The sequence below is a fragment of the Babylonia areolata genome, chromosome 19 (genome assembly GCF_041734735.1).
Source record: "Babylonia areolata isolate BAREFJ2019XMU chromosome 19, ASM4173473v1, whole genome shotgun sequence".
Classification (NCBI taxonomy): Eukaryota; Metazoa; Mollusca; class Gastropoda; order Neogastropoda; family Buccinidae; genus Babylonia; species Babylonia areolata.
Genome location: NC_134894.1, coordinates 53,160,130 through 53,173,691, shown reverse-complemented (window position 1 = coordinate 53,173,691; position 13,562 = coordinate 53,160,130). Strand labels below are relative to the sequence as shown.

Here is a 13,562-nt window from a genome sequence, read left to right as displayed (position 1 = left end):
GTGCGTTCTTCTAAATTATAAATGTTTTGTGGATGTCTGCAGTTACTTGAATATGGAGAAAAAAAAACCTGAAAAACTAATCAAAATGACAATACAGGTGTACCTTTTGAAACTGGATTGTGAGACCTTTTCATTCGGAGCATGCAGAAGTTCAGTTAGATGTCTCAGAACTGGATGAAAGGTATGATTAGCTGTGCTTATCCAGATTCCCCCATACACAACCACACCCATGCTCATCGGCACAGTCCTAGCACCGACAATGCACAGGGAACAATCGATGTTAAGATGCCAGAAAGCCACACACCAGATAAGATTCTGCAATGCCACTGACTCACTTAAGTGTTGGTCATTATCGCCTGTTCTGATTCAACATTCGCATAACGCCGCCTACTTTATTTTCTTAAATTTGGCATTCTAACCAACCCCATGGCCTTCTTCGAGTTCCTTTTATGTCTAATCTTGACTTTGTAACGCAAGCAGAGTAGGTTACGTACAAAGGTTCTGCAGGTGGTCTCAGCGGTTTCTATGTTGTGTTTGATCTCCGCTTTCGGTAACTCCTTGAGGGTGTCCACAAACAGCGTACGACGAGGAGTACGTCTTCGCCGTGGGCTGACCTCCACTGGCGGTGACTCCAACACTAAGTCCTGAATAAAAGCATGAATACAAACACTGATTATGAAAGCCATTACTTCTGTGTGTGTGTGTGTGTGTGTGTGTGTGTGTGTGTGTGTGTGTGTGTGTGTGTGTGTGTGTGTGTGTGTTTCATAGGAATTGTTTTCGCGCATCTGCATTGTTTTTCAAAGTGTGTTCGTACATCTCTGAACTACACAGAAAACAACATGTTATGGGCGGTCAGTTAAGTTTAAGGTATTTAATCAATGTGACAAACTGCTTAGCTAGAAAGTAATGTAACATCGGTAAATACTAAAAATTAATAAACACCCCCGAGAACGGAGTATGGCTGCCTACATGGCGGGGTAAAAACGGCCATACACATAAATGCCCACTCGTGTACATGCGAGTGAACGCGGGAGTTGCAGCCCACAAACGCAGAAGAAGAAGAAATACATGAGTAACAATAAACATAATAATGAATATTAACATTCGCAAAAATAAAATTAAGCACAATAATGATGTCGAAATATATTGAGAACAAAGCATACAAAACATATTGATGCTTGTTCCAAAACGAAAAATGCTGCATAAGTAAAACATGACCAGCCTCATCGCTGCTGGGTCGCTTGGGACGCGGTGGTTCCGGTTCCTCGAGCTGGGTTTGGTCCAGGTCTTTCTCCTTTCTCTTGCGACGTTTCTTTTCTCCTTTCGGTCTTCCTTCCACCTTTGCTGTCACAGCCTTCTCTGGGGTTTTGTCGCCTCGTACTGGAGACATTCTTACCAAACAATAAATGCAACGTCAATGGCAACTATATGTGTCGCCTTATAGACATGTTCGGAAAGTCAGGTGTCTATCCAGAACACACCAAGCTTGTTTGAAGAACATGAACATGTGACGCTCTACATGTGGCTTTCTTCACCGGCCGAAAAAAGCAACAACAAAAAAACCGAAAGATTCAGAGGGAAAAAACAGAACACAATGGAAAATACAGAAAAGGGACACAGGGACGGCCACATTCATGCTTATTTTGTGTGTTCACGCATTCACGCAGCACTGTTGATTAGTATTTCAATGCAAAGAAGTATGGTTTAGTATGGTTTTATTTTGAACTGTTGAATAAAAAAAGTCAAAGATGTCGAAGGTAAACTAAATGTTTCCGGATAAGTAAGAGAGAATATGATAGGAATAATGCTTTTACACTTTTATACTACAGCTGGTACTGATTCTTTGCTACTCTTAATACCTTGAACAGTACTTTCCCGATGTGCAACAGAACGCTAAACTTACTGTGCTTCGTGAGGAGGCGGCATAGTCACGGACGCGGTTTGAGCCTGAGGCAGAAGATCCTGTAGCGTCAGTACAACTTCTTCCTCTGGTTTCTCCGCCATCATCTCTACGTCCTGACCATCCGGGGCGGGAATGTCCATCTCTCCCGGAACCTTGTGAAAACACAACACGGTAGGCAAACAGGTCAGTATCTCGAAACTCTTTCAATTATTTAATCCTTGAGGCTATAGTGTGACAGTATATAAATTTGTCTCACTCTGATACGGAAACACAAGCCTGTGCATATTTTGATTTGATTTGATATGGAAACTTATATTGCGCCTATCCTCGGTCGGAGACCAAGCTGTAAGCACTGTGCAAACTCGGGGTCATTTGTACAACAGTCTGCCTACTTGGGTAGAACCGACTGACGGCTGCCATTAGGCGCTTATCATTCGTTTCCTGTTCATTCAATCAAATTTCAGGCACGCATACATACACACTCAGACAGGCTCGTAACATAATTCTACATCACCAACAGAAATGCATCCAACACATTTTTTGCTTGTCTGCTTTTTTAAAACTATAAAAACGAATAGTAATATCAAATGCAAGTGATGAATATTGACATACTAATGTTCAAAACATTCACTGTAATTACTGGCATCATTCAGCGAGAAATGGTTTCCAAGTTTGTCAAGTTCTGTTATCTGCGTATGTCAGTATGTGGTTATGGTTTTATTTTTGAGAATATTTCCTTCATTCAATTCAAGCCTTTCGTTTTAGATACGCGATATTTATTTCTGAACAAGATAACTGCAATATACATTCTTTAAAGTGTTCCTCGGAATGTGTGTTTTGCTACAAAGTTTCATGATCAAAGTGTACACCTGCGGATACAATGTTGGCGAAACTGTTAGACAACACTGACCATACGGATACACAATGATACGGTCGATTTTTCTCTCTCTCTTTTTTTAAAATTTGTTCTGAGACTGAACGGATCATGAGTAAGCTACTTCTCTTTTACGAACTGATCTAAAAAAACGTTATCTGAATGAGTTCAAACTGTTCATATTGTTGTTGTTTTTTCCTTTACGCGGTAGGCATATGAGTTCTTTTCATTCGGAAGGTGTAACTATTTCGAGCACTAAAATACTGCAGTCAATATCTTTGTGAATTTACAAAATCTTATACAGACCAGTCCGTACTATTTCTCTTCATTGTTTCATCTACAACTTAAACACGTTTTTAATGTTTGTTTACCCTTGATGCGATGTAAGCATACAGGTCGAGAGGCATGATATTCAAATCCCAAATGTGATCTAAAGACACCGACCGGGTACAAAGCACTTGAAAGTCAACTAACCTGCACTTCCATGAGAGGACTTGTTGAGAAGGGTAGCTCCCTCATGGTTATATCTGCCTTGGATGCCACTGTATGTGGACTGCGAAGTTCTATGGAAACAGAAAACGCGCCTTTACACAACGGAACATAAAGAGCAGCATATTGTAACGGGGTGGATGTGCTTGATCTGCCGTCCCACAAACGCTTAACAGGCACGATTCGATGAAACAGCGGGAAAGATATATCCTTTGTTAAGAGGCTGTAAAATAATCTGCAATCCGCAATGAGTCAAGTGTGTACAGAGGCTAACACACTTACCACAAAACTACAAAGACCGCACTCCGCATGTCATCAAAATGTCTGGAATAGTAGCTCAGATATCCCCCCCTTGTCACACTAAAAAGTCACTCGAACAAGACGAAAAATGAGGATGGAATCGGTGGGAGGGGTGGTGGCGTATTCGATTCGACTTTCAGGCAACGTAACTTAAATTAAACAGGAATGAAGAAATATAAACCTTGTATCTGTTTCACAAACAAAAGCCGGAAGTTCACGATAAATCCGAAAACAAACAGTTCGTCCAACATTACACACGCATGCACGCGCGCACGCACACACACATACACGAAATCCATCTTCTTGTGTTAAATATAAAGCCTTGAGGGAACAATTTATAAAATATATTCAAAATTCGAATAACATAAGAAACATTCCCAATCAGTTGATGTTAACAGATGATGTATATATACAAACAAGATTAGGAAGATGTGTTTATAAATGCTGTTCCAACCTATAACGTTAATTGATTCATTACTTATCTATTTACCTATGTAGGTATACTTGTTTCTTATAAACCTAAACTTAATGCTTCATGACATTAAGATTGATTCTATTCTATTCACACGTACAAACACAAAAGTATGCACACACACATCCACCATATGATCACAATGAAAACAGTCAAATCTAATTCTTGCAATCCCTGTGTTGTGACCCTGCCTTACCTGGTTCCAAAAAAGTTGGGGAATCTGACACGGTCTCCCGGTGTCTGTCTGGGGACAAAGGCAGCACCGGCGATGGAATCTCCGGGTATATTCTGGCCTGCACGTGAAATTATAATTATTTTCAATAAACAGTATCTGTTAGATTCTGTTTTAACTATTTTATTTTTCTAATGTTCACTGCTTCCCTTCATTCGTCAGACCTAGATTATAGCTGCATTTCTGGCAGAAAGCATCCGCTTTTATGCTGTTCCTAGGGTTAAATCTACACGAATTAAAAACGAAATCTGACCTGATCTTAATGGGATGTAACTGAATATGTGCTTATAATTAATTTTATATGAAATAACCGAAACGGGTAATGATGACAGTAACTGGGGATTTGTTTTCCGAATAAGTGCTAAATATTTACTGACGATTCCTGATTTTGCCCTGACCGTCTTTGCTAATGAAAAGAAATGGCTAGAATTGTCAGTGGTCTTCTGTCTTGTCATGTTCCGTTGATCTTGTATACCTACTTTGACACATCAAAATTGCCATGGTTTTAGTTAAGCGCAAAAGTTATTACCGAGACTGTTTACACACGTGTCAATAGCGTAATTATTCTAAGGAAGTAAATATACTGCTGTTTTACCCGAAGGAATGCATCCCAGGTTTCGTCAAAGTGTTTCAGCGACCCGAAGAAGGGATCCTCGTCTCCAGCTCTGGTTACGGCATCCGGAATATTGATTTGATCTAACCTGTGACAAATCGTCCATTCATGTTTAAAATGAAGTTATTGTTTAAAACTGATTTTATCTGCAACCCGGAATCAAAATATGTTTTCGTGAAAAAAAAAGACTTTGAAATTATCAAAATCTATTTGAAAGGATACTGAAATGGCTGATGATTCTTTCATTATCGGTCCAGATCGGTATAAAGCTGATGCTGATGATTCAATCCCCTTTGCTTCAAATGGGATTTAAACCACACCATCACAACACCTGCCTCTTTGTGTTCGTTCTATAATGGATTGTAAAGAAGCTTCAGTTACAGTTCTCGTCTGAATAAAATTATAATATTAGAAAAACAATACTTAAGCAGTTCAACAAGATTTTGAACAGTTTGGGTTTCCAGAATCAGGTTAATTAGAGGCTATCGCAATGAAAGATAATTGGTTTAATTGCTGTTTAACTCACTCAGTACGGCCAGTCCTCTCTTCTCCTCTACACAAACCCCTCGAATGTCCAGTGGGTGTCTGAATGACCCAACCTTTAGCTTCCGTCGTAAGAAATGTGGTATTCTTTGTCAACATTCACCTCTTCAGTATAAGAGCCTTCCTCTTGCAATATTTTGATGATGGTAATTGGGGTGGAACGCTGTTAACGTCGTCTCTTTCGCCGTTCGTATGGAGAGAGTTAAATAAGCTTTGGAACCGTTTGGTTTTCTGTATAAAAAGAACTAGTGTCACAATGAAAAAACACTACTCCTGAGTCCAGTTTGCAATACTCGTGGAGCTTCTGAAATGTTTGAAGTATGTTTGACATGAACAAGATTGACAGTTGTAGTATATCACGGAAGAACTCTCATCTCATGTCCTACAGCTTCGAGACAGGATGTCTACTCCCGTGAACTTTCCATGGGATTGCAACAAGGATCACCTCTTTACCCATCATTTATGAATATGTAAGAAGGGACTTGCAGATCTGGACAATTCAGTGGCACTCTTCGATGCCTCTCTAAAACTAAGGCCATCATAATGGAAATAATAGGCCAACTCTGCCGCAGTTTTATCTCGATTTGGAAAAAAAGAAATACCTAGAAGCCATCAGCACGTTAAGACTACTTTACCGCAGTTTCAATCCGATTTAGAACTGCTTAGTTTTCTTAGTATGAATAGTAAATGCAATTTATATGAATGGAAATGATATTTCATCAGTTCCATTCAGATCTGGTACATTTTTTATTTAAAAAAAAGAATAATACTTACTTGGGTTGGTGGTGGAGATCAATGCTTTCCAGCACTGCTGTGTCCGATCTCATCCGGTTCTTGAACTCCTGTGCTTCAGCTGCCATACAAATAGACTAGCATCAATCAGTGAAACATTCTTTATGACTGACGTCGAGGATCAAACACGCACGTTAAAGATTCTGTAATCCATACAAATAAACAACGTTGCATGATAGAAATAAAGTAGCTCCCCGCAGAATCTGTGACGGTAAATCACACCAACCATCAGCTCCTTCTGGGGATTCTTTTCAGCCAGATCAAAGCAAGGAATGAACGTGATCTGGAGCAAAACGGGGGTTACTTGTGCGGTGGTCAAATGGTTAGAGCGATGGATCATCTTGAAGAGTTTCCTGAGTTCGATCACCGTCGCACCTAGCGGGTGGCGATTTTTCCGATCTCCCAGATCAACACATGTGCAGGCTTACCTGTGCCTGCACTCCCTTCGTGTGTATACGCACGCAGAGGATCAAACACGCACGTTAAAGATCCTGTAATCCATGTCCGCGTACGGTGGGTTATGGAAACAAGAACATATCGAGCACGCACACCCCCCAAAACGGAGTATATCTGCCCGCATGGCGGGGTAAATAAAAAAACAAAAAAACGTCACACACGTAAGATGTTACATACATTTTGTGTGTGTGTGTGTGTGTGTGTGTGTGTGTTTGTGTTGTTGTTTTTGTTGTTTGTTTGGGGTGTTGTTGGTTTGTGTGTGTGTGTGTGTGTGTGTGTGCGCGCGCGCGCATGACTGAAACTTGATTGAATAACACAGGAAACGGATGAGCACGAAAGGGCAGCTCTCGGTCACCTCTACCCAGGTAGACAACCTGTTGTGCAAATCACTCCGTGTTTGTAAAGCGCTCAGAGATTGGTCTCTTACGGAGGATAGGCGCTGTATAGGTATCCATATCATCATCATTACTTGTGGTGATGTTCACTGACAAAATATGCAGGAGGTCACTGTATTGTTTTTCGTGTTTGGCGGAAACGGTTTTCTCGCAATCCCATTTGGAACTATGCACATGACTGCGAGAATGCGTGAGCGGTCTTCTTTCTTCTCATTATCTTTATGCGATGGTTCGGTTTGCCCACAAATCAAACAATTCTTTCAGTTTCACATAATCCATATTCCCCTATTTACCAACCAGTTCAACTTTATACTCCACCTACCATCTCTTCTCACTGTTTTTTTTTTCCAACTCAATATATGAAAGTGATTAAGAGTAATTACTGCCAGTAGCTATAATTAGAAGTAGTATCATAACATAGTAAGATCTTTTCTGATGGAAAATTAGAAAGGAAAGCATCTTACGTATCACTACCAAACATAATACGACACAGATTTCGTTTCCTTTGCTTGCAACTATCTAATCCACGCCGACTTGCATGTGTGAAATCATATGCATGTCACTGGGTGTGCATGTGTGTACGTGCGTGCGCGCGCGCGGCGTGTGTATGTGTGTGTGTGCTGGTTAATGTCGGAACCTGTCTTAAGTTCTCAGAGATACGATTGGTTATAATCAACAACAAAAAACACACCTCTGATTACTTACCCAGGAGTATATTGATCTGTTTTCTCCAGATACTGACAACCCCATACATAAGGTGGGCCGACAAGTACAGAGAAAAGCCGTCGTTTTCATTCCGTGCATTGATACCCTCTAGGATGCGTGAACTGGATTGAAACAGAAAGTGAATCAGCTGGTTCAGTTTATTAAACAATTTGGGGTTATTTCAATTGGGGCCGTGTTACATACACGTACAAACACAAACACACACGCCCGCACGCACTGCTACACGGACAACACGTCCTATGTGCTGAACAAACTTACTACATAAATAAATGAATAAAGGAAAATACCTAAACTATTCATAAAGCCAAGGCGCTTGTCAGACATTGGTTTCGAAACAAATACACGAGACAATGTACAGAAATACAAAGAGTAAACACTCTCTCTTCCCGAAACCAAGTTTACGAGCGAAAGCCATTGACAGAGACAGAGACAGACAGATGGAGCAACGAGGAAGATGAAACGATAGAGCACAAAAAGAAAAGAAAGAAAGAAAAAAAAGACGATTGAATATTGGTAACTGTATCAACAAACTGTTACATCCAGCCATTGGCAAACAAAAATAAATCATTAGTAATGCTTGTTTTTTAGATACGTATCAAATCAGTCTCACAGCACATACAACCTCAACTTTAAATTGCAAAATATCAAATATCAAAGCCATTATGAAAAATGGTGGTGGGGGGAACAAATACTGTGAGAGAGAAGACGACTGAGTCTTTGATAGGTAAAGAAGTATGCACAACAAAGGCCTATATTCACAATAATGCCCATTCAACGAAACAATACATGAAAAAAATAAAATAAAATAAAAAATGAAAAAACGGATGAGAATTACCGGAATATTTCCACAGTATAAAAAGAACAATTACAACATGCTTGTGTGTATGTGTGTGGGTGTGTGTTGCGCGCACGCGCGCGCACTCACACAGACACGCACGTACACACATAATGTGATTTGGTTGCTGATTCATTAGTTCACATAGTGATTTAACTTCTCATTCATCATGGCATGGCGGCAAGCAGTCTGAGCATAAGTAAGCGTTTGCAAAGGATTGTGAGCTGGCTTAGCGAAGATATCAAATAGAAATATCTTTATTTTAGACCTGAATAAAGATATTGCTGGAATTTGACATGCTTTTTTAAGTGTGTTCAATTCTTTGCTTCCATTTGCTTCAATTTAAATAAATCAATGTTAAGTTTATGGAGAATAGTTTAAAGAAGAAGAACAAGATGATGATGATGAGAGAGAGTCACTGAGTGAGTGAGAGAGCGAGAGAGAGAGAGAGAGAGAGAGAGAGAGAGAGAGAGATGTCAGACGCAAAGAGAAAGTAGATAAAGTAACAATCATATAAAAGTGCATGACCAGAACTGAATCCCAATCATCCCATGCTGACTTGGTGAATCGTCGCTGCAGACAAAATCTGGAATGATGCCGATATATTGTGCTGCCTTTAGCGCGCGGGATTTTTGGGATACGTGTTGATCCTGTGGTGAAAAATCCACACCCATGGTGTCTTAAATGCCTGCCCGCAAGTATATATATATATATATATATATATATATATATATATATATATATATATATATACACTGTTACTCAACGATGTTTGTAAACATTAAATTTCATCGTTACTATTGTTTCTGTAAACAATGTTGTTTCCTCCTGAAACGATTACACATGCCCGGTGATAAGAAACTCTGGGGAGAGCTTGACTGTATAAAGTCTTCAGAGAAGAAGACCCCCTCAGTCAAGTGTTTCGGCCCTGAACTCCTTACACTCTAAGGGGACGTATCACATTATTTTGTTCCCCTTTTAATTCAAAAGTGACATGAGTTGGGCGGATAAACGTGGAGGGTAGGGAACACTTATATCTGTCAAAATCATGAGACCAATGAGCAGATTATCAGTCTGTGATTTACTTTGATATGAATATCATACTCGGGACGGTGAAGAAGTTCTGGTCAAACTGGACTCTTCGGCAAGCTACAATGTGTAATGTGTGTGTGTGTGTGTGTGTGTGTGTGTGTGTGCATGAGTGAGATAGAGAGAGGGGGGAGGAAGGGACGGAGGGGGTTGCAGAGAGAGCAACTGAATGTCAAAATACTGACGCGACTCACCAGGTGCGTATGACGTTGACCTGAAGAACTTGCCGATTGCATATCCGGTATGGACTGGCCTGCACGGCTTCCATCCTACACGAGTTATGCAATAGCAATATCAGCACAACTAGCAATAAAACAATCTACTAGAGTAATAATATGAGTAATGCATATTGGTAATACTAACGACAGTACTGTAAACAAAAACAAGTCTAAAATAGTGGAAAAATATTATTACCGCATCTCTCTCTGTCTCTCTCTCTCTATATATATATATATATATAATGCACGCACACGCGCACACACACGTGTGTGTGTGTGTGTGTGTGTGTGTGTGTGTGTGTGTGTGCAGAATGAACGCGTGCATGTGTGCGCTCCTGCTCGTGTGCTTGTGCGTCAACATGAATATCGCAAACATGGTTTTGTCAGGATCTATGCAAACATTGGATGGAATACGTGTTCCTACGTTGTGGCTTATCCACACTTTTTTCTGCACAGCGCACAAAAAACAACAAACAAGGTGATCAACATCATATCCCAGTTGGGTGTAATGAACATGCATATAATTAGTAGGTGGCGGCAGTGAAAATTTAAATATTCATTACAATGACTGAAATGTGATTTTTGGCAAACAACAAGACAATATAAGAAAAAGAAAAAAAAGGTAAGTGAATATCTTGATTGGTTCTGAAGATATTCCATTTTAAAGATGTGACGTTGCTGTTAGTACTTAATATTTTCACATTTTCACAGTCATACTGTACTGTCCATGATGATACTGTTATGAAAACTCATATACTTCTAAAAACCATATGATAATAGCATATTGCACAAGAAAAAAATAACACTTCAGCAGCAAAGAAATTGGAAAATATGCCTGTCAAAGTAGGGGGAAATTGAAAATCAAGACATGTCAATCTGCACAGAATAGCAACTTTGAAGGTCTACAGCACTGAAAAGAATAGACAGTTGCATTTCATAATAAAATATCTTGCAGAATACATCACAAAACGTGCACTGAATTTTTTTCAGGCAGGATAATTTACTGAATTTTAAGTATCAGAGTCTCAAACTTTGAAAAATCTTCAATTTGACCAGCGGAAAAAAGACTGTTTATTGGGGTAGCATGCTGCAAAGATGAATATTTCAGTAACTGTCACAAGTAGGACCAGGAAATTTTGTGTGTGTATTAAGTGAAATGTCAGCTTTCAAAATAAATTAAAATCAATCTTAAAACTTTCATCTAAAGTTGGCAGAAAAGGAATGATACCCGATTTCCTCATAAATAAGGGTGCACGTTGTGGATGAGACTTCTTCAAATTTTTTTTTTGGGAAAAAATATTGAAGTTACAGCCACAGTAAGTTACCAGTGGTCTTGGCTGATCAGCTTCTGCAAACTAACCGCAAATTTTTAAACAAATGCAACTTGAGAGCATTGTACAGAATGGGTAGGTTGATGGGGCATTCCACAACAAAGGTTCCCAAGAGGGAGCAAATATTACTTAAGTTGCTAGCAAAAATGACAGATATATTAATCTGTTTTCTTTCAGCTCTCTAGCTTTTTCTTCCATCCATGAACCCAGTCATGCATTTCATTGTAGAAGAACCACAATAAATAAGAAATAAAAGGTGGATGATGCATCTTTATTTCTTCACAAAATGGTATTTGATTCACAAGAGAGAAAATGCACACCAAAAAATATCTTTTTTGGCACTCACAGGTTTCCTGGCATCAGCAATAACATACTGCTCGCTACCTGAGCTGTTCATACTGGCCTTTTTGGATCAATGAATAGGTCTTGCATGCCCTACCATGAGCAGCCCTTTCTGCAACATGTTAGATACACAGATCAGCTCATAAGAAAGAACAAAAGTTATATTAAATTTAAAACATACAACCAAAAACAGAGCTCTCAGTTTAATATATGTTTAGGATTTTGCCAATTTCTGTGTGTTTTGAGTGGGAGGAAAACACTGTGATAACAGAATTATAAAATGGCATACTGACAGGTAAGTATGCATTCAACAGCAACACAAAATTCACTGCACTGAACTATTTGGCTGCATTTTCCTTTCACACAATAACTCAAATTGCAGCAATAACTTATGCTTTGGCAACTGAGGCTGAAGTTTTGGGGGTCTGTCCTTTCCAGCTGCTGACAAGAGCTTTGCCATCTACATGTACTGTTCAACTTATGTGTCTTTGTTGCATGCGATTATTTACTCAAATATTTCCACTTCAGGGTACTACATTTCATGATTGAGATGAATGTATTACTGAATGTCTTAGGTATATATGATTACTAAATATTGAATATTTTATTGTTAATATGCACATCAAACTTAGTATCTTATTCTTTGATATATATATTTTGTGTACTCACCTTTATTTGTGTGTGTATGTGAGAATGCATGTCTTAGATATATATATATATATATATCAAAGTGAATATTTCATTCACAATATGTGCATGGTATTTTGCATTTTATCATTTCATGAATTATCTCTTTGTTTCCTGTTTCATGCAGTCAAGATGCATAGCATATCATGGGTTACATGAACACACACACACACACATTATACTCTTAATTGCTGGATCCCAGATAGTGTTGTATAGTTTGACTGAACCTGATGTGCAGCTTAGGCTATGGGTATTATTGTACTGATTTTCTTTTTACTAATTTTAGGTTGTTAAAAATTGGTGTTAATTTTTTTAAGAAACAGGATGTTGACTGCACTGTTCAAATTAATCATATATCTCTTCACACTACACTTTTTTCATACTCAGACATACATACACATACTCACAAGCATACATGTGCAAATGCAAACTTGCTCTCTCTCTCTCTCTCTCTCTCTCTCTCACACACACACACACACACCTACACGGAGCAAGTGGTCAGTGATTTGGCTCAGTGCCAAGTTTGCCACAACCATTGACAACCCCCTCCCCTCTACTTACCATTGGTGGATGATACTCAGAGACAAGTGAGGGGAATGATTATACAACTTTCAGCAAATTATTAAAGTGAAGTTTGCAGAGGAGAGGGGGTGGGGGGGGGTTAATATGAATTGGTGTTCTTGTTCTTTTTGGAATGTGAGAGCACAGTAAATATCTGTCTGTATATATTAATATAAAGTTTCACAGCTATCGAAGCAGAAAGCAACTAGAATATCAGACTATCAGACTTTTGTGTGATGTTGAATGAAATGCTCATCTTATGGAAAAAGAAACCACATTACAATTTTTTTACTCACTTATTTAACACTCACCGAGTCTGTAGCAGACGACGCTAATGCTGTCCCGAGCACTTCCGGTTTTAGACCCAGGTAATATTTTGCTTACTAAAGCAAAAATCAATCAAATATTAGTAATTGGAATTCATGGGCTCTGTTTTAACATGTCCATTTTTCATTCTGTATCAATAGTTTTTGTGTGTTTTACTCAGAAAAAAATAAATCGTGTTCCGAACACGGTGTCACGTTACGAAAACACTGATGAAATAGATCCAAGCTGCTCAGTTACTAACATCGATCAAAATCCTGATTCAAAGAATTTCAGCTCAATATTGTGCATGAAAGTGCTAAAGACATTTGTTTTCAAAAATATTATAAAACTTACCGATGAAACTTAAGATTTTCTGGAGAAACAATGCCATTTTTGTG

The 13,562-nt window shown here is 38.9% G+C and overlaps 1 protein-coding gene across 1 annotated transcript in view; it reads right to left on the bottom strand.

Moving 5' to 3' along the window:
* Positions 1-4,196: 4,196 nt before the first annotated feature.
* Positions 4,197-13,562, bottom strand: part of LOC143294206 (meiotic recombination protein REC8 homolog) — a 16,075-nt gene continuing 6,709 nt past the window's right edge. The window contains exons 5-9 of the mRNA XM_076605636.1: positions 9,914-9,988; positions 7,775-7,896; positions 6,201-6,279; positions 4,866-4,971; positions 4,197-4,331 (exon numbers count right to left, since the gene is read on the bottom strand). Coding sequence (XP_076461751.1) covers positions 4,197-4,331; positions 4,866-4,971; positions 6,201-6,279; positions 7,775-7,896; positions 9,914-9,988 — 517 coding nt within the window. The remainder of the gene's footprint in view (positions 4,332-4,865; positions 4,972-6,200; positions 6,280-7,774; positions 7,897-9,913; positions 9,989-13,562) is intronic.